We start from the raw sequence: 22,457 nt of genomic DNA on the forward strand, positions 1-22,457 counted from the left end.
AGACCAGACCAAAACCCCTCAGAATGGGAATCAGAACAGTGTAGTATACTGTGGGTGTAAGGCTGAAGCCACGTTGTACGATAGCGATCTATGACTTCCTTTTAATAGTGGAAAGGTCAGAAGGGAATAGAATGGAAGGCAAAGTATCTCTTTTAAATGAGTTTGATGACCAAAAACAGCCACATTTACCAATGTGGCTATTAGGGCGTACACTAGCTATTTCAGAGCAATAGTACTATGCAATTCACAGAAAAAAACAAGAAACCTCAATCGGGTGCGCAGATTGTGGTCACGACTGTAAGACAAAACGATGTCTCTCATCTCATCTCATCTTCTTCAGCTTTTCCGAGGTCGGGTCGCGCGGGCAGCAGCTTCAGCAGGGAAGCCCAGACTTTCCTCTCCCCAGCCACTTCATGCAGCTCTTCCGGGAGTATCTCAAGGTGTTCCCGGGCCAGTCGGGAGACAAAGGCCCTAGAGCGTTGTTGGGTTCATCAATAATTATACTTTATTATAATTATAAAACAATACAGGGACACATCTGATTAATTATAACAAAAATATTAATTTGACATTTCTGATGATAATCTTGCAAGGAGGTTTCATTCTGACATCGTCCTCGTCACAGATGAAAATCCTGGCGAGCGGCAATTTATCCTGCCCAATTAAGACCACAAATAAAAAAAATACAAGGTTATTGATTAATCCAATTGTGTAAGCAAAAAAACAGCTCATCACATATCAGGTATTCAATAATAACAATTAAGGTTGGAACTCAAAAACAACTCCATTGGAAATTAAACGAACAAGCCTCCATTTGGCAAAACAATTCCATAATCAAGCGAAAAGAGCGTCACGATTTAATAGTAATAATAATAATCGGACATAGGCCCTGTCGTCATCATTAACAACAAAAGCCTACTTGTCATCACACCCAGAAACTGCGCATGAAAAAGTTTCTGGGTGTGATGACAAATTACGACAATATGCGAGTAATCATGGATGTTGTTGGATAGCGATCACGCTCAATCGGTAATTTCGTAAGCGTCCTTCCAGGTCTGCATTCCAGTAAACAGTCCTTGGAACGAGGACTCTGACATGTTACGATCCCGAGCTCGCTCCAGACAAATTGAAGAAGATCTTATACAAAAACGATTAAATGCACACATATATATAGTATTACAGAATAACTTCAATAAGCGTCCTTGTACAAAATAGAAAACTTATAGACAAGCAAATATATTATAATGAGAAACGAATAATCTTGACATTTCCCTCTCTTCCTTATTTATTTCTACAGACATAATAATAGTGATTCGTTGATGCTTTCTCAATCCAACTTGACTGATCTGAGGAAGATCTCCTGCACTGGTCGAAGTAAGTGCCTCAAGGTTTCAATGATCGAATACCGATATACATCCACTCAAAACTAGTTGTGACATTGTTAGGGCCTGGTCGGACGTTTGGTCGCACGGACATTTGGTCGCCCAGACTTTTGGTCGTCGGACGTTTGGTCGCACGGACATTTGGTCGCCCAGACTTTTGGTCGTCGGACGTTTGGTCGCCGGATGTTTGGTCGCCTGGACGTTTGGTTGCCGGACGTTTGTTCCCCGTTGGTCCCCGGTCTTTTGGTTGCCAGTCAAATGGTGACAGAGAGTAAGTCCTGTTGAAAACAGCTCTCAACAAGTGTTTAATATCTAAATATCCACTGTTGATTCATGAGAGAGAGAGGTTAATATCTAAGTGCTATTTGATATCTAAGTACTGTTGAAACCAGCTTTCAAAATTATATTCACAAGAGCCATACAGTATATATTTAGATATTAAACTCTTGTCGCCGCTGTTGCCGCCCCCGTCGCCGCTGTCACCGCTTGTCGTTCTATTTATCATTATTATTCATAACTTTTGATAAGAAAGTTTTGCTCAGAATTCATTTATCATTTTGAACAAGCATGAACTGCAGCACTAGATTTTAATTTGTGGGGTATTTTCATAAAGATATATTTCAGGCTGGTGACAAAATATGGACAATTCTGAATAGACTCTTTAACCCACTGTCTATGAAAAAAATACATTAAACTCATAGGTCCATCACAGTGAAGCGAAATTCATTTGCCAATGACTCTTATAGTCCCAATACAACCTGATAGGCTTTAATATGTTGACAACTTATGTTAACTACTTATTATGTGAGCACTTTATGGTTAAACTTTAAATATCATTTTACTTGTATTGTACTTGTATATTGAGAGTAAACACAGTCAATTCAATAAGTATAATTATATCTATCAATATAATTTTAACAATAACAATGCTCATAGTAATTGTGACTGTGACTTCCACAAATGCTAATCTCTCATCAACTCATTTTCTAACATCTTTTAAAAGAGAATTTCTTAAAATTCTAAGTAATGATACAGTGCATAAGCTTTGAGCACATTGTTGTGTGGGTGTGTCTTTTGTGTGTGCATGTGTATGTGAATGATGTAGTGTGCTTACAGCAGTTCGATTGTCCGCAATTCTGTTTTAGTTGACAAACAGAGTGGAACACTGACCACTTTGTTATAGTGTGTATTTGTTCTTTGTAGATTTGACAATTGTTTCTCAAAGGAAAGTGGCCAAAAGACGCAAGCAGTTCTGAGAACAGTAGACAATAGACACAGGCACAGCTATCGCTGATATGATGCCAAAACCAGCAACAGGTTTTGAATGTATTTTTGTTTAGAAGACTGAGAATTTTTGAAGCCATTTTGAAATTTAATAGATGCAAATATTTTTACACAGTCGTCCATCTACTTATGAAATTAGTTACTACCACAGGTGTTTGATTCCTAATTCATGAAAATAGTTCCAGCAAACCCTTTCAAATGATAAAAGTATGGCAATTGTCTAGGAAATATGTACGAAACACAAATAAAATGAGAAGGAAAAGAAAATTATTAATCCTACCATTAAAATGAATAAAAACACATTATCTATTGTTGTTGAAGCATGAGTGTGTAGACAAATGTTTAGCAACGGACATTATTCAAACAAAAGCACATTAACACAAAAAATCTAAACTATCAATTAAAAAAACTGCAGAGTTACTCACGGACGCTGTGTTCTTCTCTTTAGTTTCAATACTGTGCCAGCCCGCGTTGTAATTGTATTTTTTTCCGAAGAATTAAATCGTTTTATCGGAAAATGGTCCCCCATCCCACGCGACGCTTCACTACAACCATGTATGTACTGCAATGTCAACCCCCAGCCCTATTCTCTGGCCACTCTCAACATCCTTCTACCTTGCGGGCCCGTGAAAAAGTATTTTCCCCCGTCCTGATTTGGTTTTTTTGCATACTTATCACACACAAAGGTTTCAGATCATCAAACAAATTTGAGTATGACACAGCGAAAACCCAAGGAAATAGTAAATGCAGTTTCAAAATTATTTTTTTAACAAGGCTGACATGGCGCTGTTTCCCAGCTCAAGTCGCATATAATTTTTTTTACTGCATATCCAATCCTTGGATCAAATCTTACTGTCATGCAATCTATATATAGTAGCTTAGCAATCGACATATTGAACAACCCTGTTGGAGTGGTTCTCTCGCCTGACTTCGGTGCGGGCAGGCCCGAGCTCGATTGCCACTAGTGGCGGTTTGATTGCGAGTGCAAGTGTCGCCTGTGTTTCTCTGTGCGCTATGGCTGACTGGGAAACGAAAAGCAAGCAGGGAGGGCGGGTGTTAGCCATTATGTTGTCCGGGGGCGTCCACACCAGCCCGTGAACAGACGATGGAGAGGGAGTGGTCGGTCCGGCGGCGTCCGCGCCGGACGGTGACGAGGCGTGGAAGTGGCTGGTCTTGCGGACGTCTGCGCCGGCCAGAAATGAGACGAGGCATTGGTCGGCCCGGCAGGCTTCTGCGCCAGCCGGTGGCAGAGAGTGATCGTGTCCGGTCCGGCGGACGTCCCCGCTGGTCCTTTAAGTATTGGCCAAGCCCCCTGGCCTTAGGAGTGATCAGAATTTTAGAACGGTCGGGCACCTTACCCTGGTTTCTCGGAGGGCCGCCAACTCCCTCGTTGCGGGGTGCCGGAGCATTGCCGCTCTCGCCAGCCCCATCATCCAGGGGTGCCGCAGCATTGCCGCTCTCGCCGTCGCCAGCCCCGTCATTTAGCGGCGCCGGAGCATTGCCACCGCTTCTGGGTGGGCAGGCGCTGGGCAGGCTGGGCAGGCAGGTGCTGGGCAGAATGTTACTTGGCAGAACGGTGCTTGGCGGAACGGTGCTTGGCAGAACGGTGCTTGGCAGAACGGTGCTTGGCAGAACGGTGCTTGGCAGAATGTGGCTTGCAAGAACGTTGCTTGGCAGAACGTTGCTTGGCAGAACGTTGCTTGGCAGAACGTTGCTTGGCAGAACGTTGCTTGGCAGAACGTTGCTTGGCAGAACGTTGCTTGGCAGAACGTTGCTTGGCAGAACGTTGCTTGGCAGAACGTTGCTTGGCAGAACGTTGCTTGGCAGAACGTTGCTTGGCAGAACGTTGCTTGGCAGAACGTTGCTTGGCAGAACGTGGCTTGGCAGAACGTTGCTTGGCAGAACGTTGCTTGGCAGAACGTTGCTTGGCAGAACGGTGCTTGGCAGAACGGTGCTTGGCAGAACGGTGCTTGGCAGAACGGTGCTAGGCAGAACGGTGCTTGGCTGAACAGTGCTAGGCAGAATGGCGCTTGGCAGAACGGTGCTAGGCAGAACTGCGCTTGGCAGAACGGTGCTAGGCAGAAGGGTGCTAGGAAGGAAGTCCGGCACCGGAAGCCTGGTTCGTGGCTTCGGCACGGGTGCGACGTGGCCCCAGTGGCAACGGGAGTACATTGCATAGCCTCGGCATGGGAACTTGGGATGCTTGGAACGGCGAGGTTGGGCGAGGAGCTTGGACGGGTGAGGTCGGGCGAGGACCTTGGACGGGCGAGGTCGGGTGAGGAGCTTGGACGGGCGAGGTCGGCCGAGGAATTTGGATGGGCGAGGTCGGGCGAGGAACTTGGACGGGTGAGGTCAGGCGAGAAGCTTGGACGGGCGAGGTCAGGCGAGAAGCTTGGATGGGCGAGGTCAGCTGAGGAGTTTGGACGGGCGAGGTCGGGCCATCTGCTTTGCCCTACGGCGTGGCGCTCGCTGCCTCCTCCGGGAGGATTGCACAGCACACCCGCCGTCACATGGTGGCCCATTGTAGGTGGCCAGCCCACCATGCAGATGCTGGTCGGGGTAATCCGGGTAGGAATAATCGGAAAAAAGGTAGGGGTCCTCAACCTCCGGTGGAGCGTATTGGGGCCCGAATTGGTAAAAAAATAACTGTCCGAGTCAGAAACTCCGATTAGCTCACCGTCGTCCTCATCTTCAGAATAATCAGGGTCCCTCCATTGTTAAAAAGATCTGCTCGTTCTTGACATCAAATAACATGGGAGATTTACTGTGGTTGTCGGCACCTGGGCATAAAGACTTAACTGTTCAGGCAGCCCAGAGTGACGGGCTAAGTGGTGGGAGGGTGTAGGAGTGAATGGGGGATCAGAAATTCCTCTTAGCCGAGATTCCTGTGTTGCAAATACGTGCCTGAGGTGCCTCCCCCACGACGTGTCCATATTGAACTCCTAATGTGAGCTTGAGGGGCTTCACATTAATTCCATGTGGTTGGGTGGCTTGAAGGAGGATGGCTGGCGTTGACAAGCGCGTCGGCGCGAGCTTGGGTGGTGTCCCGCTGGGTCTATTTGGTCGGATTGATCTGTTACGGTCGTGGGAAACGTTACCCATGTGCCGTGACGCCGGAGGGAACAAGGCCATTTGTTCTCATTTGTAGGCTTTGTTTAATAACTCAACAAAAACTTATAAAACTACAGGGTTGAATCAACCAAATCTGAGCCACCAGGGGAACTATGTGAGGATGCTTTTCATTGACTATAGCTCAACCCTCAACACTAAAATACCGCATATTCTGGCTGACTAACTGTCGCACTTGGACTATCCTATTCCATCTGCTGCTGGATTAAGAATTTCTTAACCAACCGTACACAAACTGTTAGACTTGGTCCCCAGCTCTATTTCTCCATTACACTGAGCACTGGCTCCCCACAAAGTTGTGTACTGATATATTCCAACAAGTTGACTTCCACAGAAAAGGGGATGGGTGAGGAAATGGATTCTGGGAACATGTTGGAGCCCATCATCTATAATCCCTGTACACATACGACTGTACACCAACCCATCACTGTAACTCCATCATCAAATTTGCCGATAATACCACTGTGGTCGGACTCATTTCAGGGGGATGTGTCTACCTACAGAGATAAGGTCAACAAACTGTCTTTGTGGTGTTTGGTGAACAATCTCACACTAAACACCACGAAAACTAAAGAAATAATCCTGGACTTTCGCAAACGCAGCAGAGATCTGACCCGACTCCTTATAAATGGAGTATGCGTAGACAGGATCCAGTCATTCAAATTCCTGGGGGTTCACATCACAGACAAGCTGGTGAAGAAGGTCCAGAAATGACTCCATTTTCTGAGGCTACTCAGGAGGAACTTGGACACTCCGCTTCTGGTAACCTTCTATAGAGCCACTGTGGAGAGTATCCTCATACTGCATTACAGTGTGTTACGCTGCAAGCACGGCAGCAGACAGAAAAGCCATGCAGAGAGGGATCAACACCGCTCGGAAAATCATTGGCTGCTCTCATTGTGATGGACTTATATCACCTTGGTCACAACGTGTTCCAGCTGCTGCCCTCTGGCAGAAACTACAGGTCTCACAAAAGAGAAATAGACTTAGGGACAGATTTTTTTCCCACAGCACAACACACAATCCCTTCTGTGCAATAAGTTTGGGGTGTGCAATAAGATTGTGCAATGTTACACCCTGCATTTTATCTTGAAACACGGAGAAATAATCAGAACAGTGATTCGTTTTTGCTTCTTCAATCTAACTTTACTGTTATGAGGAAAATTTCCCGTGTTTCAAGCTAAATGCAACAAGGTATCAATAATCAAACACCGACATACATCCAAGGCATCAACAATTGAACATTGACACACATCCAATCCAAACCAGTCGCACATCCTCAACACGCGATTGACAATAAATCAAACACTAGCATGTCACACAATATTTTAGAATTTACCTCATCAGGATGTGTTATTTTTGTTTTTACTGGGAAAACGCACGTTGTGGAGTAGTACCACCAATTTAGTTATATGCAGCTGTGTATGATGACAATAAAGGCTTTCGATTTGATTAGATTTTGATTTTTCAGCTCCAGACTACTGAGGGAATGTGCGGATAAGCTTGGAAGAGTGACTCTGCATATTTTCAACCTTGGCCTCAGTCTGCAGAAGTACCCCACGTTGAGGAAGACTTCCTGTGTGTGGTTCCAGTTTCATCTATTTCCACAATGTGTTTTTCTTGTGTCTGATCCGTTCTTGCTACTGCAACCAAGATGGCGCCGTAGCTCTGTCCACTCTTGCTCGTTTTGTGCTTTTCCTGGATTCCTATTTTTTTCCATTGCATTTTAATATTTCTTAATGTGTTCCCATATACTTTGCTTTGCACTTGTGCTTTTTGCTTTATTGTTCTGCGACCTTTGCGACTTGACCCCACCCATCGCGTGGCTTGGTTTCTTTGTGGTAGTCCTAGACTTAGGAGCCGTTCAGCCTTGCCTCTGCTATCAGTCACGTGGGATCAGCTTTGAACAGTGGACGACCGGGAGAAGAGGCTACGCCCCAGACCGAGCATTCCATCATAGTTATGAGAGCTGGCGATGCTTGCTGGGCTGCCTGTGTCCTTTAAAGCCCCCCACCGGCCTCTCTGTTGCTGCTGATCAGGTGATAGTACATTTTAGGAGGATCTAGGTAAACCTCCAGACTACTCAGGGACTGTACGGATCAGCTTGAGTGAATCTGCATAATTAACCTCAGTCTGCAGAAGGTCCCGACCTTGTGGACTTCCCGTGTGTGGCTCTAGTTTTTTTTTACCTAGGTCTACAATGCCTTCTGTGTCTGTCTTGCTACTGCAACCAAGGAAATTTGCCGAATACAGGATGAAATAAAGTTCTAATCTAAATCTAAAAATACAATATATTTGCTTCATCATTGCTACACGCTCGTTCTGAAATTGCTTTTCCCTGATGTCACGCGTCATATTGCAGTTCCCTGTAGTACAATGCAGTGTCGCAGCAAGGCTTTGGGATTTATACAATTTTGGTCATATTGGAACCAAATTTTAAGATGAACATACCAAGCCACCTTCACTAATTCATCAATTGGTAGGAATCAGAAAAATGAGTGAGCTAAATGATAAACTTAAAGCAGTTGTATTTCATGTACCTGGGAGCACAACATTCTTCCGACCAGTTGAGTGAAAGCGCATGAGTGAATGAATGCCTTAGTGGACATTGTAATCCCCCGAAAGCTCTGCAAGGCACAACGATAAGGTTAAGTTATCTTGTTGAGTGACATTACGTGGAGTTCCAGATAGAGAATGGCAACAGAAAACGGAAATAGTACAGCAGTCTGTTTTGTCATTAGATAAAAGTGTGAAGTTAGATTCATGTTTGTGGCCAAAAGTGCTCTTTGCTTTTAACCTCATTTGGATTTGAGTCACATTTTAGAGGTTTGATTAATAGCTCCAAATCACTGGTGTCAAACTTATTCCATAAAAAGCTAAGTGGTTGCATTGAACATGTAGATCCCGCACATTAGATATAAATTCACTTTATTAGCACTTTTTCCGTGGCCCTCAAAGGCGTGACTGCCAATGAATGGACAAATCACACCCCCATTCCTTTAACCAATTAATGGTGTTCTTTGTCCAACTTCTTTCTACTCCTCACTGACACACTTGTGCCTGGAGCAACACAAGAGCGGAGCAAAGCAAGAAGAGAAGAGAACATCTGAAAGAAAGCGACTAAGAGGGCTTTATACAAGGATCTTCAATCCAAAAAGGATAATTATAAAACTGTCGTCTTGGCAAATAAAGAGGCATTCTACTAAAGAAATTAAACAATCTGACATTGCAGCCATATTGAAGAAGAAATAGTATTGTTCACAAAATCAGTGACTGTACTGGATTAAACAGCAGTGGTTAAAAAGGAATTAAACGGAATTGAAGTAGGGACACAGCTCCAGAAGGATGGCTAACTTAGGGATGCAATTATTAGGTTACTTCCTGGCCTTGGGTGGTTGGATCGGCATCATTGCGACAACAGCTTTACCCCAGTGGAAGCAATCATCATATGTCGGTGATGCGATAATCACTGCTGTGGGTCTGTATGAGGGGCTGTGGATGAGTTGCGCCTCACAGAGCACAGGACAGGTCCAGTGCAAGATATTTGATTCGATGCTTTCTCTTGACAGTGAGTACAGTGTCTTTTTGTTTATGACACTTTTGAGTGAAACAGCGATACTTGAAGTTAGATTTTCAAACAATGATAACTTCCCATTTTAGGCCAAGAACCATGTATTAATATAGTATATATATATATATATATATATATATATATATATATATATATATATATATATATATATATATATATATATATATATATATATATATATATATATATATATATATATATATATATATATACTGAGAGGAGTAGCTCTCTCTCTCTCTCTCTCTCTCTCTCTCTCTATATATATATATATATATATATATATATATATATAGAGAGAGAGAGAGAGAGAGAGAGAGAGAGAGAGCTACTCCTCTCAGTACCATCTTGATTAAAAAAATAAAACATATTTGTCCGTCTCAGAGAGGAAATTATCCATTAAATTTTGAGGGCGGCCCAGCAGCCGAGTGGTTAGCGCTTCTGCTTTACAATGAGGGTCTTGGGTTCAAATCCAGGTTAGTCCACCTGTGTGAGTTTGCATGTTCTCCCAGGGCATGTGTCGGTTTTCTCCGGGTACTCCGATTTCCATTCGCATTCCAAATACGATGATGATAGGCTGGTTGGAGACTCTAAATTTCCTCTAGGTAAGTGTGTGAGCGTGAATGGTTGTTCGCCTCCTTGTCCCCTGCCTCGTGCCTGAAGTCAGCTGTGATAGGCTCCAATGCTTATTGCTAATTGTACTTGTGTACTTGGAATTTTGTATAGGCGCAAAAACATGTAGTAAGGAATTTAGTAATCATTAGGGGTGATCCTACTTAGCGGTTTTTCGATTATCGCGACCATCTCTGGTCTACATTAGCCACGATATTCAAGGGATTACTGTATTTCAAATTATGTAATATAATTTTAATATTTATTATTTTGTAGTGGTGGTAAAGGCAGATGTTCAGAATAATGTTGTATTGTTTTGGGAAATAAATATGGCCTGTGTTGAGGCGCTAGTAACAATACACCCCTTCACAATTATAGAAGCACACCCACACATACCCAAGCACAGAAGCACACTTCATACTTAACAGGGGTCCAGACAAAGTCAATGAAAACACAGTAACAATGAAAACGTGCCATTCATTTTTTATCATGTTAAAATGATAGTTATGAATGAAACATATTAAACAAAACAATGTAACACTGATTATAATATATTAGTGTATCAATAATATTATTGGACACTAGTATTCTACAGACAATGACTACACCAGCCCTGTGTGTCCAAATTAGGAAGGCTTTCTTTTTCATATTTTACATTTAATATATCTATGCTCTGCATTTTACATTTGTGCCTCATCACTAACTCAAAATGAAGATGTTCAATGATCAATCATTTTTCTTTTATTCTATAACACTACACCCTGTCTCTTTCTCCCTAGTTCATATCCAGACATGTCGTGCCTTAATGGTGTTGTCAGTATTACTTGGCTTAATTGGCATCATCACCAGTGTGGTTGGAATGAAGTGCACAAAGGTGGGTGACAACAACCCTGCTGTCAAGACACGTATTGCAGTTGCTGGAGGGGTCCTTTTCCTTCTTGCAGGTATGATTTGTCATGTTTTGAAATGATGACTATTTTGATAACTACGCCGGATTTTAGCACATCTGGCTCACAATTTTGAGTTTGAGGGTTCAATTCCTGGTGGGATGAATTTGTGTTTAGTTATTTTAAATGGGAAAATGTTATTTGAAAGTAAATTGACATACGAGCTTGTTCCCGGAACGCATCAAGTTCTGTATCTCAAGGTATTACTGTACTTCTTAATCTAAACATAGCAGAAAACAATGGAATACATTTGTCCAGTCATTTTCTGTACTGCTTATCCTCACAAGGGTAACAAGGGTTGACAGCCAATTGCAGGCTAGTTGATAATCAAATTCATTATAACCCCTCACAGCCTTGTTGGAATGGCATGGCAAAGAACAATATGTTATCTTTTTACAGGTCTTTGTACATTGGTTTCTGTTTCCTGGTATGCAACGCAGGTGTCTTATCAATTCTTCAACCCAAATACTCCAGCCAATGCCAGGTATTTTCACAAATGTTGCTTCCCTCTTTGCTTTAAGATGTTTTTTTCTTCTTATTGAACAATTCTCCTGGAGAAAAGCTGTGATTCGATTCAGACATTACAATTTGTTACCAGGCAGCTGTATCACATTTCACTTTTGGGAGGAAATAGGTAATATCTTAACTTGAAGTTTTCAATGATGTTATACGCAATACCTCCGGTTGTTAGCTGAAAAAATAGATGATTCATGAAGCAAAATTTATATTGTGATATTTAAGTTACATATTTATTGCACCCTGCATTTTCATATTGCTTGAAACACAGAGAGAAATAATCACACAGTGATTTGCTGTTGTCTACAACCAACTTTTACTGTAATAACACACAAAAAAACATAATTATATATATATATACACACACACATATATTGACAACATGTTAGAACCCAATACAATTGTGCTTGTTCCATAAACGGTCATAACTTGTGTTACCTTATGTCTTTACAACTTAGAGAAGTCCTTAACTATTCAGCAGGGGGCAAACAATGGAATCTCAATAACAGCTTCCTTTGCTACGACCGTCATACACTCTGCACATTATAATGCTAACGATAATGGCGGCCGAGGGTAGCTTGCTAAATGCTATTCCATGTGCTGAACCCGAGACTCGCACATTCACGCACACACATCAAAAGTAAACAAACATTATTAAACATTATCTTCTTTCTCACATGCTAAACACTATATCTTGCAAACCTAAAAACCTAATGACTAAAAATCCCCCATGCCTATGTGCACCGAGACATTAATAATCGAATACCGATACGGGCTTTAACATATTACTCTTGCTATTTGGATGAAGGCATCATTAATCGAACACTGGTAACCATCCAATCCAAAACTAGTTGTACATCACACATGCAATCATTAATTACTTAAACACTTTAGCATGTCACACTCTATCATTAATAACTTAAACACTTTAGCTTGTCACACTCTCCCCCACAAAAACAAATGTTGTCTCGACATCAGTATATTCCAAAAAGGTGAGTTCAAGATGGCGGCGCGCTCGGGCGCAGCGGCTCATTGCTCTCCAGTTCGTTGGTTGAAAGGCAAGACACCCAATTTCACAACTTACTACGGACTGACTGTCGATATCCCTAAGTACATCCGGAGACCTCCAGGATCTCCGAGGATATCCAACCCCCCCAAAGTACGCCGTAGACGGCGAAGAGAAAGGAGGCAGGGGAGCGGATGTCGGGCGGCCATTGCGGTTGGGCTACGACAACAACCACTCCGAGCCCCGCTTCCTAGTATCTTTTTGACAAACGCCCGATCCATTGCCCACAATTTTTGGCGTGGATCTGCCTTCTACAGGCGAACTGAGGGAGGGTAAGTAAGAAGACAGTGAGAGATGTTTCCATCGTGGCGGAGTGCTAACAAGTCTGAATATGTCAGTTAAGGGGTCTTGCCTGGGATGGCGGACCAGTGGAGAAGCACTATACAATTTCGTCATACGCAGCTGAGGGTATGATGACTACTAGGCTTTTTGTCAAGTCAATGATGACGACAATGCCTATGTCTGATATAAAGAATATCTCTCCACTTGTTGGTTATTCTGAACAGTCTTGCAAACTTGTTGCTTCATATCCTCTTCTGTGAGTTGATGCTCATGAAAACTCCAGACGGCAAGGTATTAAATATCTGCTGTTTCACTGGCTGTGTAAATGGCATGTTTTCGTTTATCAATAACTTCCAGCCACTACACAAAAGGGAATGTTGGGCAACATCCTTCTCACTGTAGTGAGTATGTTTGTCGGACTGCATGCTATTGTGAATATGGACAGCTCTGAGCTCTTCGACAGTCTGGAGAAGACTTTGGTTCTCTTTCTCCAGTTTTAACAGTCGACTACGGATCTGCTCACTCACCTCCTCACTTCGAGTCTCCCGCCCTTGTCAGTTGTCATTAGTTTAGATAGTTTTTCTATCTCAAATATAGGTGCTGAGACACCTCCATGCTCCTCCTTTGAGCTAAACACAAAGTCAAGTTTTTTTTCTTGCAGCTCCTCAATGCATTTACGATCTGCATCCCTTCCTTGTTCCATATCGTAGATACGGGCTTTCAGCAGTAGGCTGTGCTTCTCCAGCTGTTGGATTTGTTCTGAGTGTGCCCTCCAGCCTGCCAATTGATCCTCAAACACCTATTTGGTTTCCTGCAGTATTCTGTCATCCTCTTTGAGCTCCCCCACTTTGGCCTTGTAAAAGTCCATCTAGTGCATTTGCTCCCTGTAGCGTGCCACCTGACTCTCCAGCTTGTCAGCTTTGATTGCGTGTTCCCTCGGCGCTTCCAGTTCATCGCGGTGGGCACGAGCTTCTACAAGTACAGCGATCCTTCGCTTATCACGGTTAATGGGGACCGGACCCCACCGCATTAGCTGCGAATCCGCGAAGTAGGCGGGCGCCATCAAAAACGCTTATAGAAACGTATAACACGTGCACAAAACCACCACCAGGCTAATATGCTGTTCATTCAAGTGTTTTATTCCACATTAGAATGCAGGTGTTTTGTTGGTGCATACAAAAAAAAATCACTGCAAATGTAATAAATGTAAACTTTTATTCAGAAAACTCAGAAATTCAAAAACATCATAGCAGAAATTCAAAAACATCAAAGCAGTCCAGATGGATCTCCCGCAGTTATTTGGCGCGTAAGAAACATTGTTATGGGGAGTTGTGAACGTTGGTTTTTTTTGGTCGGTGAGGATGCGCCTGTAAACAGCCATGACCTCATCAATGCGATTGCTGAACTCGACTCCCCTCACCATGTTATTGTCCATTTCTTTGGCCTTTCTTTGGAGGTCTTTGGCAGTATTAAAGAGGTCCTGCAAATTATGTAATGTAAGGCCACCTTCGTCAGCTTCGTCACCCTCGTCGTTGGCAGCAGGCTCCTCTTCCTCCTCACTCGCCGACTTGGTCATCTCCTGTAGGTCCTCCTCCGTCAGTGGGTCCAAGTGACAGTCGATGAGATTTGTAATCTCATCAGCCGTCATGTCTGAGAAGCCTCCACCAACCCAGCCAGCCTGACAAGATTATCAACGGCTGAGTGCTGAATTTCGTTGGGAGTGAAGCCCTCATAGTCCTCAGTGATTTTCTGTGGCCAAAATTTCCTCCAGCTGGAGTTGAGTGTCTGTTCTTTCATGCCCTTTAGGGCATTCTGAATGTTGGTTAGACACGTGGCTATGTTGTAGTCCTTCCAGTAGGACTTCATGCTGAAGGTCTCGTCAGGCTCTTCAATTGAGGAGATGAGACCCTCCATTGTCGCCTTGGTGTAGAGGGCTTTGAAGGCCCTGATAACCCCCTGATCCATGGGCTGGATTGTTACGATCTCGCCGCGTAGTGCGACTGGATCGGTGGAGAAGTTGAACCCAGATGCAGAGTCGCCGAAGTAAATGGAAAGGTGAGGCAGATCTGTAGCTCTTGTAGGTTGATTTAATAAACGGGGTAACATAACTTAAATAACTTGGCTTGACCACTCATTACAAACGAAAAGAACATGCGGCGTGGCGTCAATGGAAACAGCAATGACTACGAGGATTAACAGGAAACGAAACCAGGACGAAACCAGAACTAAACCAGAACGATCCGACGGCGTCCACAGAAAATCATAATGCTTAAATACCAAAAATAATCTAATCACGTAATTAGTGACAGCTGATAGTTATCGTGACGTCATGCCAGGAAAGGCAATCCAGCCACTCCTGACAGTACATCCCCTCTAAGGGACGGATTCTAGACGTCCCAAGGTCAATTACAACATGAGAAACGGGAACAAGCAGGGAGGGTGGGTGGGAGATCTAGAATTGTCCGGTGGTCTTCCACACCAACCCAAGAACAGACGGAGAGGTCGCTCCGGCGGGCGTCCGCGCCAGCCAGAAACGAGACAAGTCAGTGGCAGGTCTGGCGGGCGTCCGTGCCGGTCAGAAACAAGGCGGGGCAGAGGCAAGTCTGGCGGGCGTCCGTGTCGGCCAGAAACAAGACGAGGCTGTGGTCGATCCGGTGGGCGTCCGCGCCGGCCAGAAACGAGACGAGTCAGTGGCAGGTCTGGCGGGCGTCCGCGCCGGCCAGAAACGAGACGAGGCTGAGGTCGATCCGGCGGGCGTCCGCGCCGGCCAGAAACGAGACGAGGCTGTGGTCGATCCGGCGGGCGTCCGCGCCGGCCAGAAACGAGACGAGGCTGTGGTCGGTCCGGCGGGCGTCCGCGCCGGCCAGAAACGAGACGAGGCAGTGGTCGATCCGGCGGGCGTCCGCGCCGGCCAGAAGCGAGACGAGGCAGCGGTCGGTCCGGCGGGCGTCCGCGTCGGCCAGAAACGAGACGAGGCTGAGGTCGATCCGGCGGGCGTCCGCGCCGGCCAGAAACGAGACGAGGCTGTGGTGGATCCAGCGGGCGTCCGCGCCGGCCAGAAACGGGACGAGGCAGTGGTCGGTCCGGCGGGCGTCCGCGTCGGCCAGAAACGAGACGAGGCTGACGTCGATCCGGCGGGCGACCGCGCCGGCCAGAAACGAGACGAGGCTGTGGTCGATCCGGCGGGCGTCCGCGCCGGCCAAGAACGTGACGAGGCTGTGGTCGATCCGGCGGGCGTCCGCGCAGGCCGGATCCGAGACGAGGCAAGGGCAGGTCTGGCAGGCCTCCGTGCCAGCCAGAAACGAGACGAGGCAGTGGTCGGTCCGGCAGGCATCCCAGCTAGTCCCTTAAGTCTTTGCCAAACTGCCTGCCTTCAGGAGATATTAGAAGTTTAGTACGGTCGGGCACCTTACCCTGTCTGCTCGGGGGGTGGACAACCCTCTTCTCCCAGGAAACCGGAGCATTGCTTCTCTGGACGTCGCCGGTCCCTTCTTCCAGGGACTCCGGCGAATTACCAATCTTGTCGTCGCCAGTCCCTTCTTCCAGGGACTCCGGCGAAATACCACTCTTGACGTCGCCAGCCCCTTCTTCCAGGGACTCCGGCGAATTACCACTCTTGACGTCGCCAGCCCCTTCTTCCAGGGACTCCGGCGAATTGCCAATCTTGTCGTCGCCAGTCCCTTCTTCCAGGGACTCCGGCGAATTACCACTCTTGACGTCGCCAGCCCCTTCTTCCAGGGACTCCGGCGAATTACCACTCTTGACGTCGCCAGCCCCTTCTTCCAGGGACTCCGGCGAATTGCCACTCTTGACGTCGCCAGTCCCTTCTTCCAGGGACTCCGGCGAATTACCACTCTTGATGTCGCCAGCCCCTTTTTCCAGGGACTCCGGCGAATTACCACTCTTGACGTCACCAGCCCCTTCTTCCAGGGACTCCGGCGAATTTCCACTCTTGACGTCGCCAACCCCTTCTTCCAGGGACTCAAGCGAATTACCACTCTTGACGTCGCCAGCCCCTTCTTCCAGGGACTCCGGCGAATTACAACTCTTGACGTCGCCAGCCCCTACTGCCAGGGACTCCGGCGCATTGCCACTCTCGACGTCACCAGCTTCCTTCTCCAGGGGCACCAGCGAATTACCACTCTTGACGTCACCGGCCCCATCCTCTAGGGGCAACGGCAAATTGGCACTCTCGACGTCGCCCGCCCCTTCTTCCAGGGACTCTGGCGCATTGCCACTCTCGACGACACCGGCTTCTTCCTCCAGGGGCACCGGCGAATTGGCACTCTCGACGTCGCCAGCCCCTTCTTCCAGGGACTCCGGCGAATTGCCTCTCTCGACGTCGCCAGTCCCATCTTCCAGGGACTCCGGCGAAATACCACTCTCGACGTCGCCGGCCCCGTCTTCCTCGAGCGCCGGAGCATCGTCGCCACTTCTGGGCGGGCAGGCGCTGGACGGGCAGGCGCTTGGGAGAGCGGTGCTTGGGAGAGCGGTGCTTGGGAGAGCGGTGCTTGGGAGAGCGGTGCTTGGGAGAGCGGTGCTTGGGAGAGCGGTGCTTGGGAGAGCGGTGCTTGGGAGAGCGGTGCTTGGGAGAGCGGTGCTTGGGAGAGCGGTGCTTGGGAGAGCGGTGCTTGGGAGAGCGGTGCTTGGGAGAGCGGTGCTTGGGAGAGCGGTGCTTGGGAGAGCGGTGCTTGGGAGAGCGGTGCTTGGGAGAGCGGTGCTTGGGAGAGCGGTGCTAGAATGGCCGTCCGTCACCAGGAACCTGATCCGTGGCTTCGGTACGGGTGCGACCGGCGACCCCAAAGGCAACGGGAGTAATTTGCGTGGCCTTGGCACAGGAGCTTGGGGCACTTGAAACGGCGCGCTGGGCCGAGTAACTTCGGGCACTTGGAAAAGCGTGGTGGTGGTCGGAAAAGGAGCTTGGAGGGACGTGGTCGGAAAAGGAGCTTGGAGGGACGTGGTCGGAAAAGGAGCTTGGAGGGACGTGGTCGGAAAAGGAGCTTGGACAGTGGTTAGTGTGTCCAGGCATTGCTTTCGCTTCGCTCTACGGCGTGGCGCTCGGCGCCTCCTCTGGGAGGATTGCACAGCACCCCCGCCATCACGTCGTGCCCCATAATTGGTGGTTAGCCCACTCTGTAATTGCTGGTCGGGGTATTTGTAATAGGAATTATCGGGGGAACAATCGGGATAATCCTCCTCCAGTGGAAGGTCTCGGGGTCCGAATTGGTCAAAGAATTCATCATCGGATTCCGAAACGCCAGCGAAAAAATCAATTTCCTCAACGATGTCCTCCTCACCAGAATCTTCAGGCTCCCTCCATGGTGAATCAATTCCTCTGGGCATAGGCATAAGATAACTTGGGCGCTCTCTGGTGGTTGTACGCACCTGGGCATCATGATGAAACGGTAAAGGCTTCCCAGGGCGACGTGCATAGCAGTGGTGGGGCGTATGAGTACGCTGCGGCTCTAATTCTCCTACCAGCTGTGACTCCTCTCCAGCAATGATGTGCCTGAGAGCCCCGCACCACGGTGTGTTCATTACAAAACTCCTAAACGATTCTGAGGGGTTTCTTATACACTCCAAGCAGTCGGGTGTCTTCGAGGTAGATGGTCGGCGTCGCCGAGTGCGTCGCCGCGAGCGTGGGTGGCGCTCCGCTGGGTCCATGGTGGTCGGATCGTGCTGTTACGATCTCGCCGCGTAGTGCGACTGGATCGGTGGAGAAGTTGAACCCAGATGCAGAGTCGCCGAAGTAAATGGAAAGGTGAGGCAGATCTGTAGCTCTTGTAGGTTGATTTAATAAACGGGGTAACATAACTTAAATAACTTGGCTTGACCACTCATTACAAACGAAAAGAACATGCGGCGTGGCGTCAATGGAAACAGCAGTGACTACGAGGATTAACAGGAAACGAAACCAGGACGAAACCAGAACTAAACCAGAACGATCCGACGGCGTCCACAGAAAATCATAATGCTTAAATACCAAAAATAATCTAATCACGTAATTAGTGACAGCTGATAGTTATCGTGACGTCATGCCAGGAAAGGCAATCCAGCCACTCCTGACATGGATGAGGGAAGTGATGTTGGGGGGAAGGAACTCCACCTGCACCCCCCATGGTGCAAATTAGCTGCATGTCCTCCTGCACAGTCCATGAGTAGAACCACTTTGAAGGGCAGTCCCTTTTCGGCCAGGTAAAGTTTTACCTGCGGAACGAAGGAGTTGAAGAACCAGTCATGTGTGAGGGCCTTAATGATCCATGCTTTTTTGTTGGACATCCAGTAGACTGGCAGCAAGGCCCTGTTCTTGTTCTTCAACGCGTGAGGATTCAGTGACCTGTAGATCAGGCCGGGCCTCAGCATGAATCCTGCTGCCACACAAGAGCAGAGTCACTCAATCCTTGTGGGATTTGAAACCTGTCTTCTAAAGTTCATCCTTGAAGAGAAAGGTTCAGGACGGCATCCTCTTCCAGTAGAGTCCAGTTTCATCCATGTTGAAAACTTGCTCGGGGACATAGCCATATTCTTCTATCATTCCCGGAAACACATCCTCAACATACCGCCTCGCTGCTGCTCCGTCTGCAGAGGCTGCATCTCCATGCAGCGACACATTCCTCAGTCCGACTCGCCGCTTAAACCTCTCAAGCCAGCCCTTGCTGGCAGTGAAAACCGTACGTGGTCGTGGGTTAGTCTGGCTTGAGGCACCGGGCAGAGGATCACCTTCGTCGACGTCTTCTTCCTCGTCCAGAACGCTGACGTCGTCGTCACTACTCGCATGCACCATGGCATCGAACATAGATTTAGCCTTACTACGGATTAAGTTTCCGTCCAGGCTGATTTGCTTGGCCCTACAATCACTGATCCAAATAACCAGTGCATTTTCCATTCACACCATGACTTTATTCTGGGTGTTCACAACCCTTTTGGCATCTTTCGTGAAAGATGTTGCAGCAGTTTTGCGGATGTTCTTCTCCTCCTTTTTTATGTACCGCACCGTGGATTCATTCAGGCCGCAATGCCGAGCTACGCTAGCGTAGCTACTTCCTGCTCTCAACTTTTCCAATAAACTCACTTTTTCGGTAATGGTCAACATCTTTCGCTTTTTCTTCGGCTCACTAGAAGCACCAAAGGATGGAGAGCGTTTGGGAGGCATCACGAAGGGCTTCACAAAACATTTGCGCTTAACTTGGCGAGAAGCGTACTGTACAGCACGAGATAAGCGTGGACTGAGAATGGGCATCGGGAGAAGCTTGGGCTTCCATGGTGAATGGGCCAATGGGAGTCGAGTACATTCAGTGAGCAATCAGCTTGCGCGCTTATGCCCGTGATGCGGCCGTGATGCGGCCGTGATGGGGCCGTGATCCCCCATGATGTTTTGCGCATACGTGCATTTTTTGTTTTTAAAATTTATAAAATGATGAAATTACTAATTCTAATTGAATATTTTGTTTCCACACCTTGTAAGACGATGTTATTTATAATTTCAATTTAATATCTTTAATTTTTCTTTTCCCAAAAAATTCGCGAAGCTCTGCGCACGCGATAGCTGAAGCGCGAAGTAGCGAGTGATCACTGTAGCTTCAAATTTTCCTGCCGGAGCCTCTTTATTTCTTCCTCCATGTTTTCCTTCTCGTGTCTGTTCATTCCTCTCTTCTAGCTCTTATCTAAGTCATCTGATCTTTGTCTTTGAATCGGCAAATTCCACCATCAGGTTTTGCTGAGTTCCCCCCTGCTGCTGTTCCATAATGGGAGGATTGACGATGGACAGTGGGCTGGGTGTGCCACAAAGCACATGAACCACACCTTCCCTTTCCTCAGTTAGCTCTGCTGGTCTGACTTCGGATTTTACATCCAGCTTGGAAATGTTCTCCACACCCACAGCGATAACAGTGTGTGCACTGCACATCTCGCCCTTCTCGCTGACAAGCAAAACACCTCCTTGGGACATAAGCAGGGCTGCTAGTGTTCCTGTTGGGTGCTGGGGGCTTGCTGTAGTTATTTTGTTTTGCAGAAGGTCGCTGAGGCTCCCTAACTGGTCCCCTAGGGTGGGAGGTAGGACTGAGGCTGAAACATAGCCTGCTATAGTGTCTCTTTGATCTGGGCTATTTCTGCACTGATATCTTTAAGAGAAGCAACACTTATCTTAAGTTCAGTCAACTCTGCTAGTACCTCAGGAGACACTTTTGGCTTTTCTTTTCCAGGACAATTGGTAGGTCGTAGGTCTTCTGACTGTACCTTACTAACATATGTCGCTACCTGTAGGGCACTTAACTTTTTATTTCTCATTTACGTTTCAGTAGCACAGGCTACCTGTAACCGCTCTGGTAAAAGCTCATTTGAAGTCTTGAAGTCCAGCAAGAGAGGCTGCATATCTACAGGGACACTGTCACTCTGCAGCTAGTAAGTATTGTGTGCAAGCACATATGCTGGACTAAACTTGGGTCATTCTGGAGTCCTGATTTTGCTTTTTGGGATGCACACAGTACCTTCTGCCTTAGAACAAAGACTCACATTAGGAAACTGAGGCTTTGAGGAGTCTCTTTGATATGCTGCAAATTTGAAGCCAACTGCATATAGAGATTGGTGGCACTTCTTTCTTGACAATGAGCACGTATGATGCGTTTGAGCGTGGGAAGAGTGAGGTTAGGTTTTTCTTCCAAGTAATTTCATAACTGTAGACTGGGGGAGATAGCTCTGATAACTGCATCTATGATTTGAACATCCTTGTAACCCCTATTCAATCTATTTTCAATTTGCTGAACCAGGCTGAAGAATGTCAGCTTGTCCTTCTGGCCTGGTTCACCTATTTGACCGGCAGTTTGGAAATCTTTCCGCCAGTAAGGGCTTGGCTGGTGCTGGGAAGACACATCCCTTTGAGGGTCCGCAACGGCTGGTAGCTGGGGCAAAGTTGTTGGAGTCTCTTCCAATTTGTTTTTTCGTTTTCATCTCTTTTGCCTTCATGCCTCATTTCGGATATTGTATCTTTCAGTTTCAACAATTCAGACATGCCTTCATCCTCTTTATCTTCTATTTCTTCTCTTTCCAGGGGCTTCACAATGTGACCCACCAATGATAGACGTGATTTGCGTTTAACACTAATATGTTAAGAAAATCACATATTTCCAGCAGGATGTTTTCCGTCAGGTTATTCAACGTTCCTATCACGTCTTCGTGTAACTGTTCCATTTCGTTGACGCTGTTGAAGTTCTGCTGCCTGTGCAGGAGTGAACTCTGAACTGGCACTTCTTTACTGTCTCTCGGGTGATCTCCGCTTGGCCTCAGATGGCAAGTACTCAACTGCCAACTTCAACTGTAATAACTCACACAAAAAACATAATATACAATCACACCATATATATATATATATATATATATATATATATATATATATATATATATATATATATATATATATATATATATATATATATATATATATAGAGAGAGAGAGAGAGAGAGAGAGGTATATATATATATATATATATATATATATATATATATATATATATATATATATATATATATATATATATATATACATACATATACATATACATATATAGATATTAACAACACATTAGAACCCAATAAAATTGTGCTTGTTCCATAAACGGTCATAACTTGTGTTACCTTATGTTTTTACAACTTAG

The 22,457-nt window shown here is 46.3% G+C and overlaps 1 protein-coding gene across 1 annotated transcript in view; it reads left to right on the plus strand.

Moving 5' to 3' along the window:
* Positions 1 to 8,824: 8,824 nt before the first annotated feature.
* Positions 8,825 to 22,457, plus strand: part of cldn19 (claudin 19) — a 34,798-nt gene continuing 21,165 nt past the window's right edge. The window contains exons 1-3 of the mRNA XM_077711733.1: positions 8,825 to 9,363; positions 10,776 to 10,940; positions 11,343 to 11,427. Of these exons, the coding sequence (XP_077567859.1) occupies positions 9,141 to 9,363; positions 10,776 to 10,940; positions 11,343 to 11,427 (473 nt within the window). The 5' untranslated portion in view covers positions 8,825 to 9,140. The remainder of the gene's footprint in view (positions 9,364 to 10,775; positions 10,941 to 11,342; positions 11,428 to 22,457) is intronic.

Source organism: Stigmatopora nigra, unplaced genomic scaffold (assembly GCF_051989575.1).
Source record: "Stigmatopora nigra isolate UIUO_SnigA unplaced genomic scaffold, RoL_Snig_1.1 HiC_scaffold_29, whole genome shotgun sequence".
NCBI lineage: Eukaryota > Metazoa > Chordata > Actinopteri > Syngnathiformes > Syngnathidae > Stigmatopora > Stigmatopora nigra.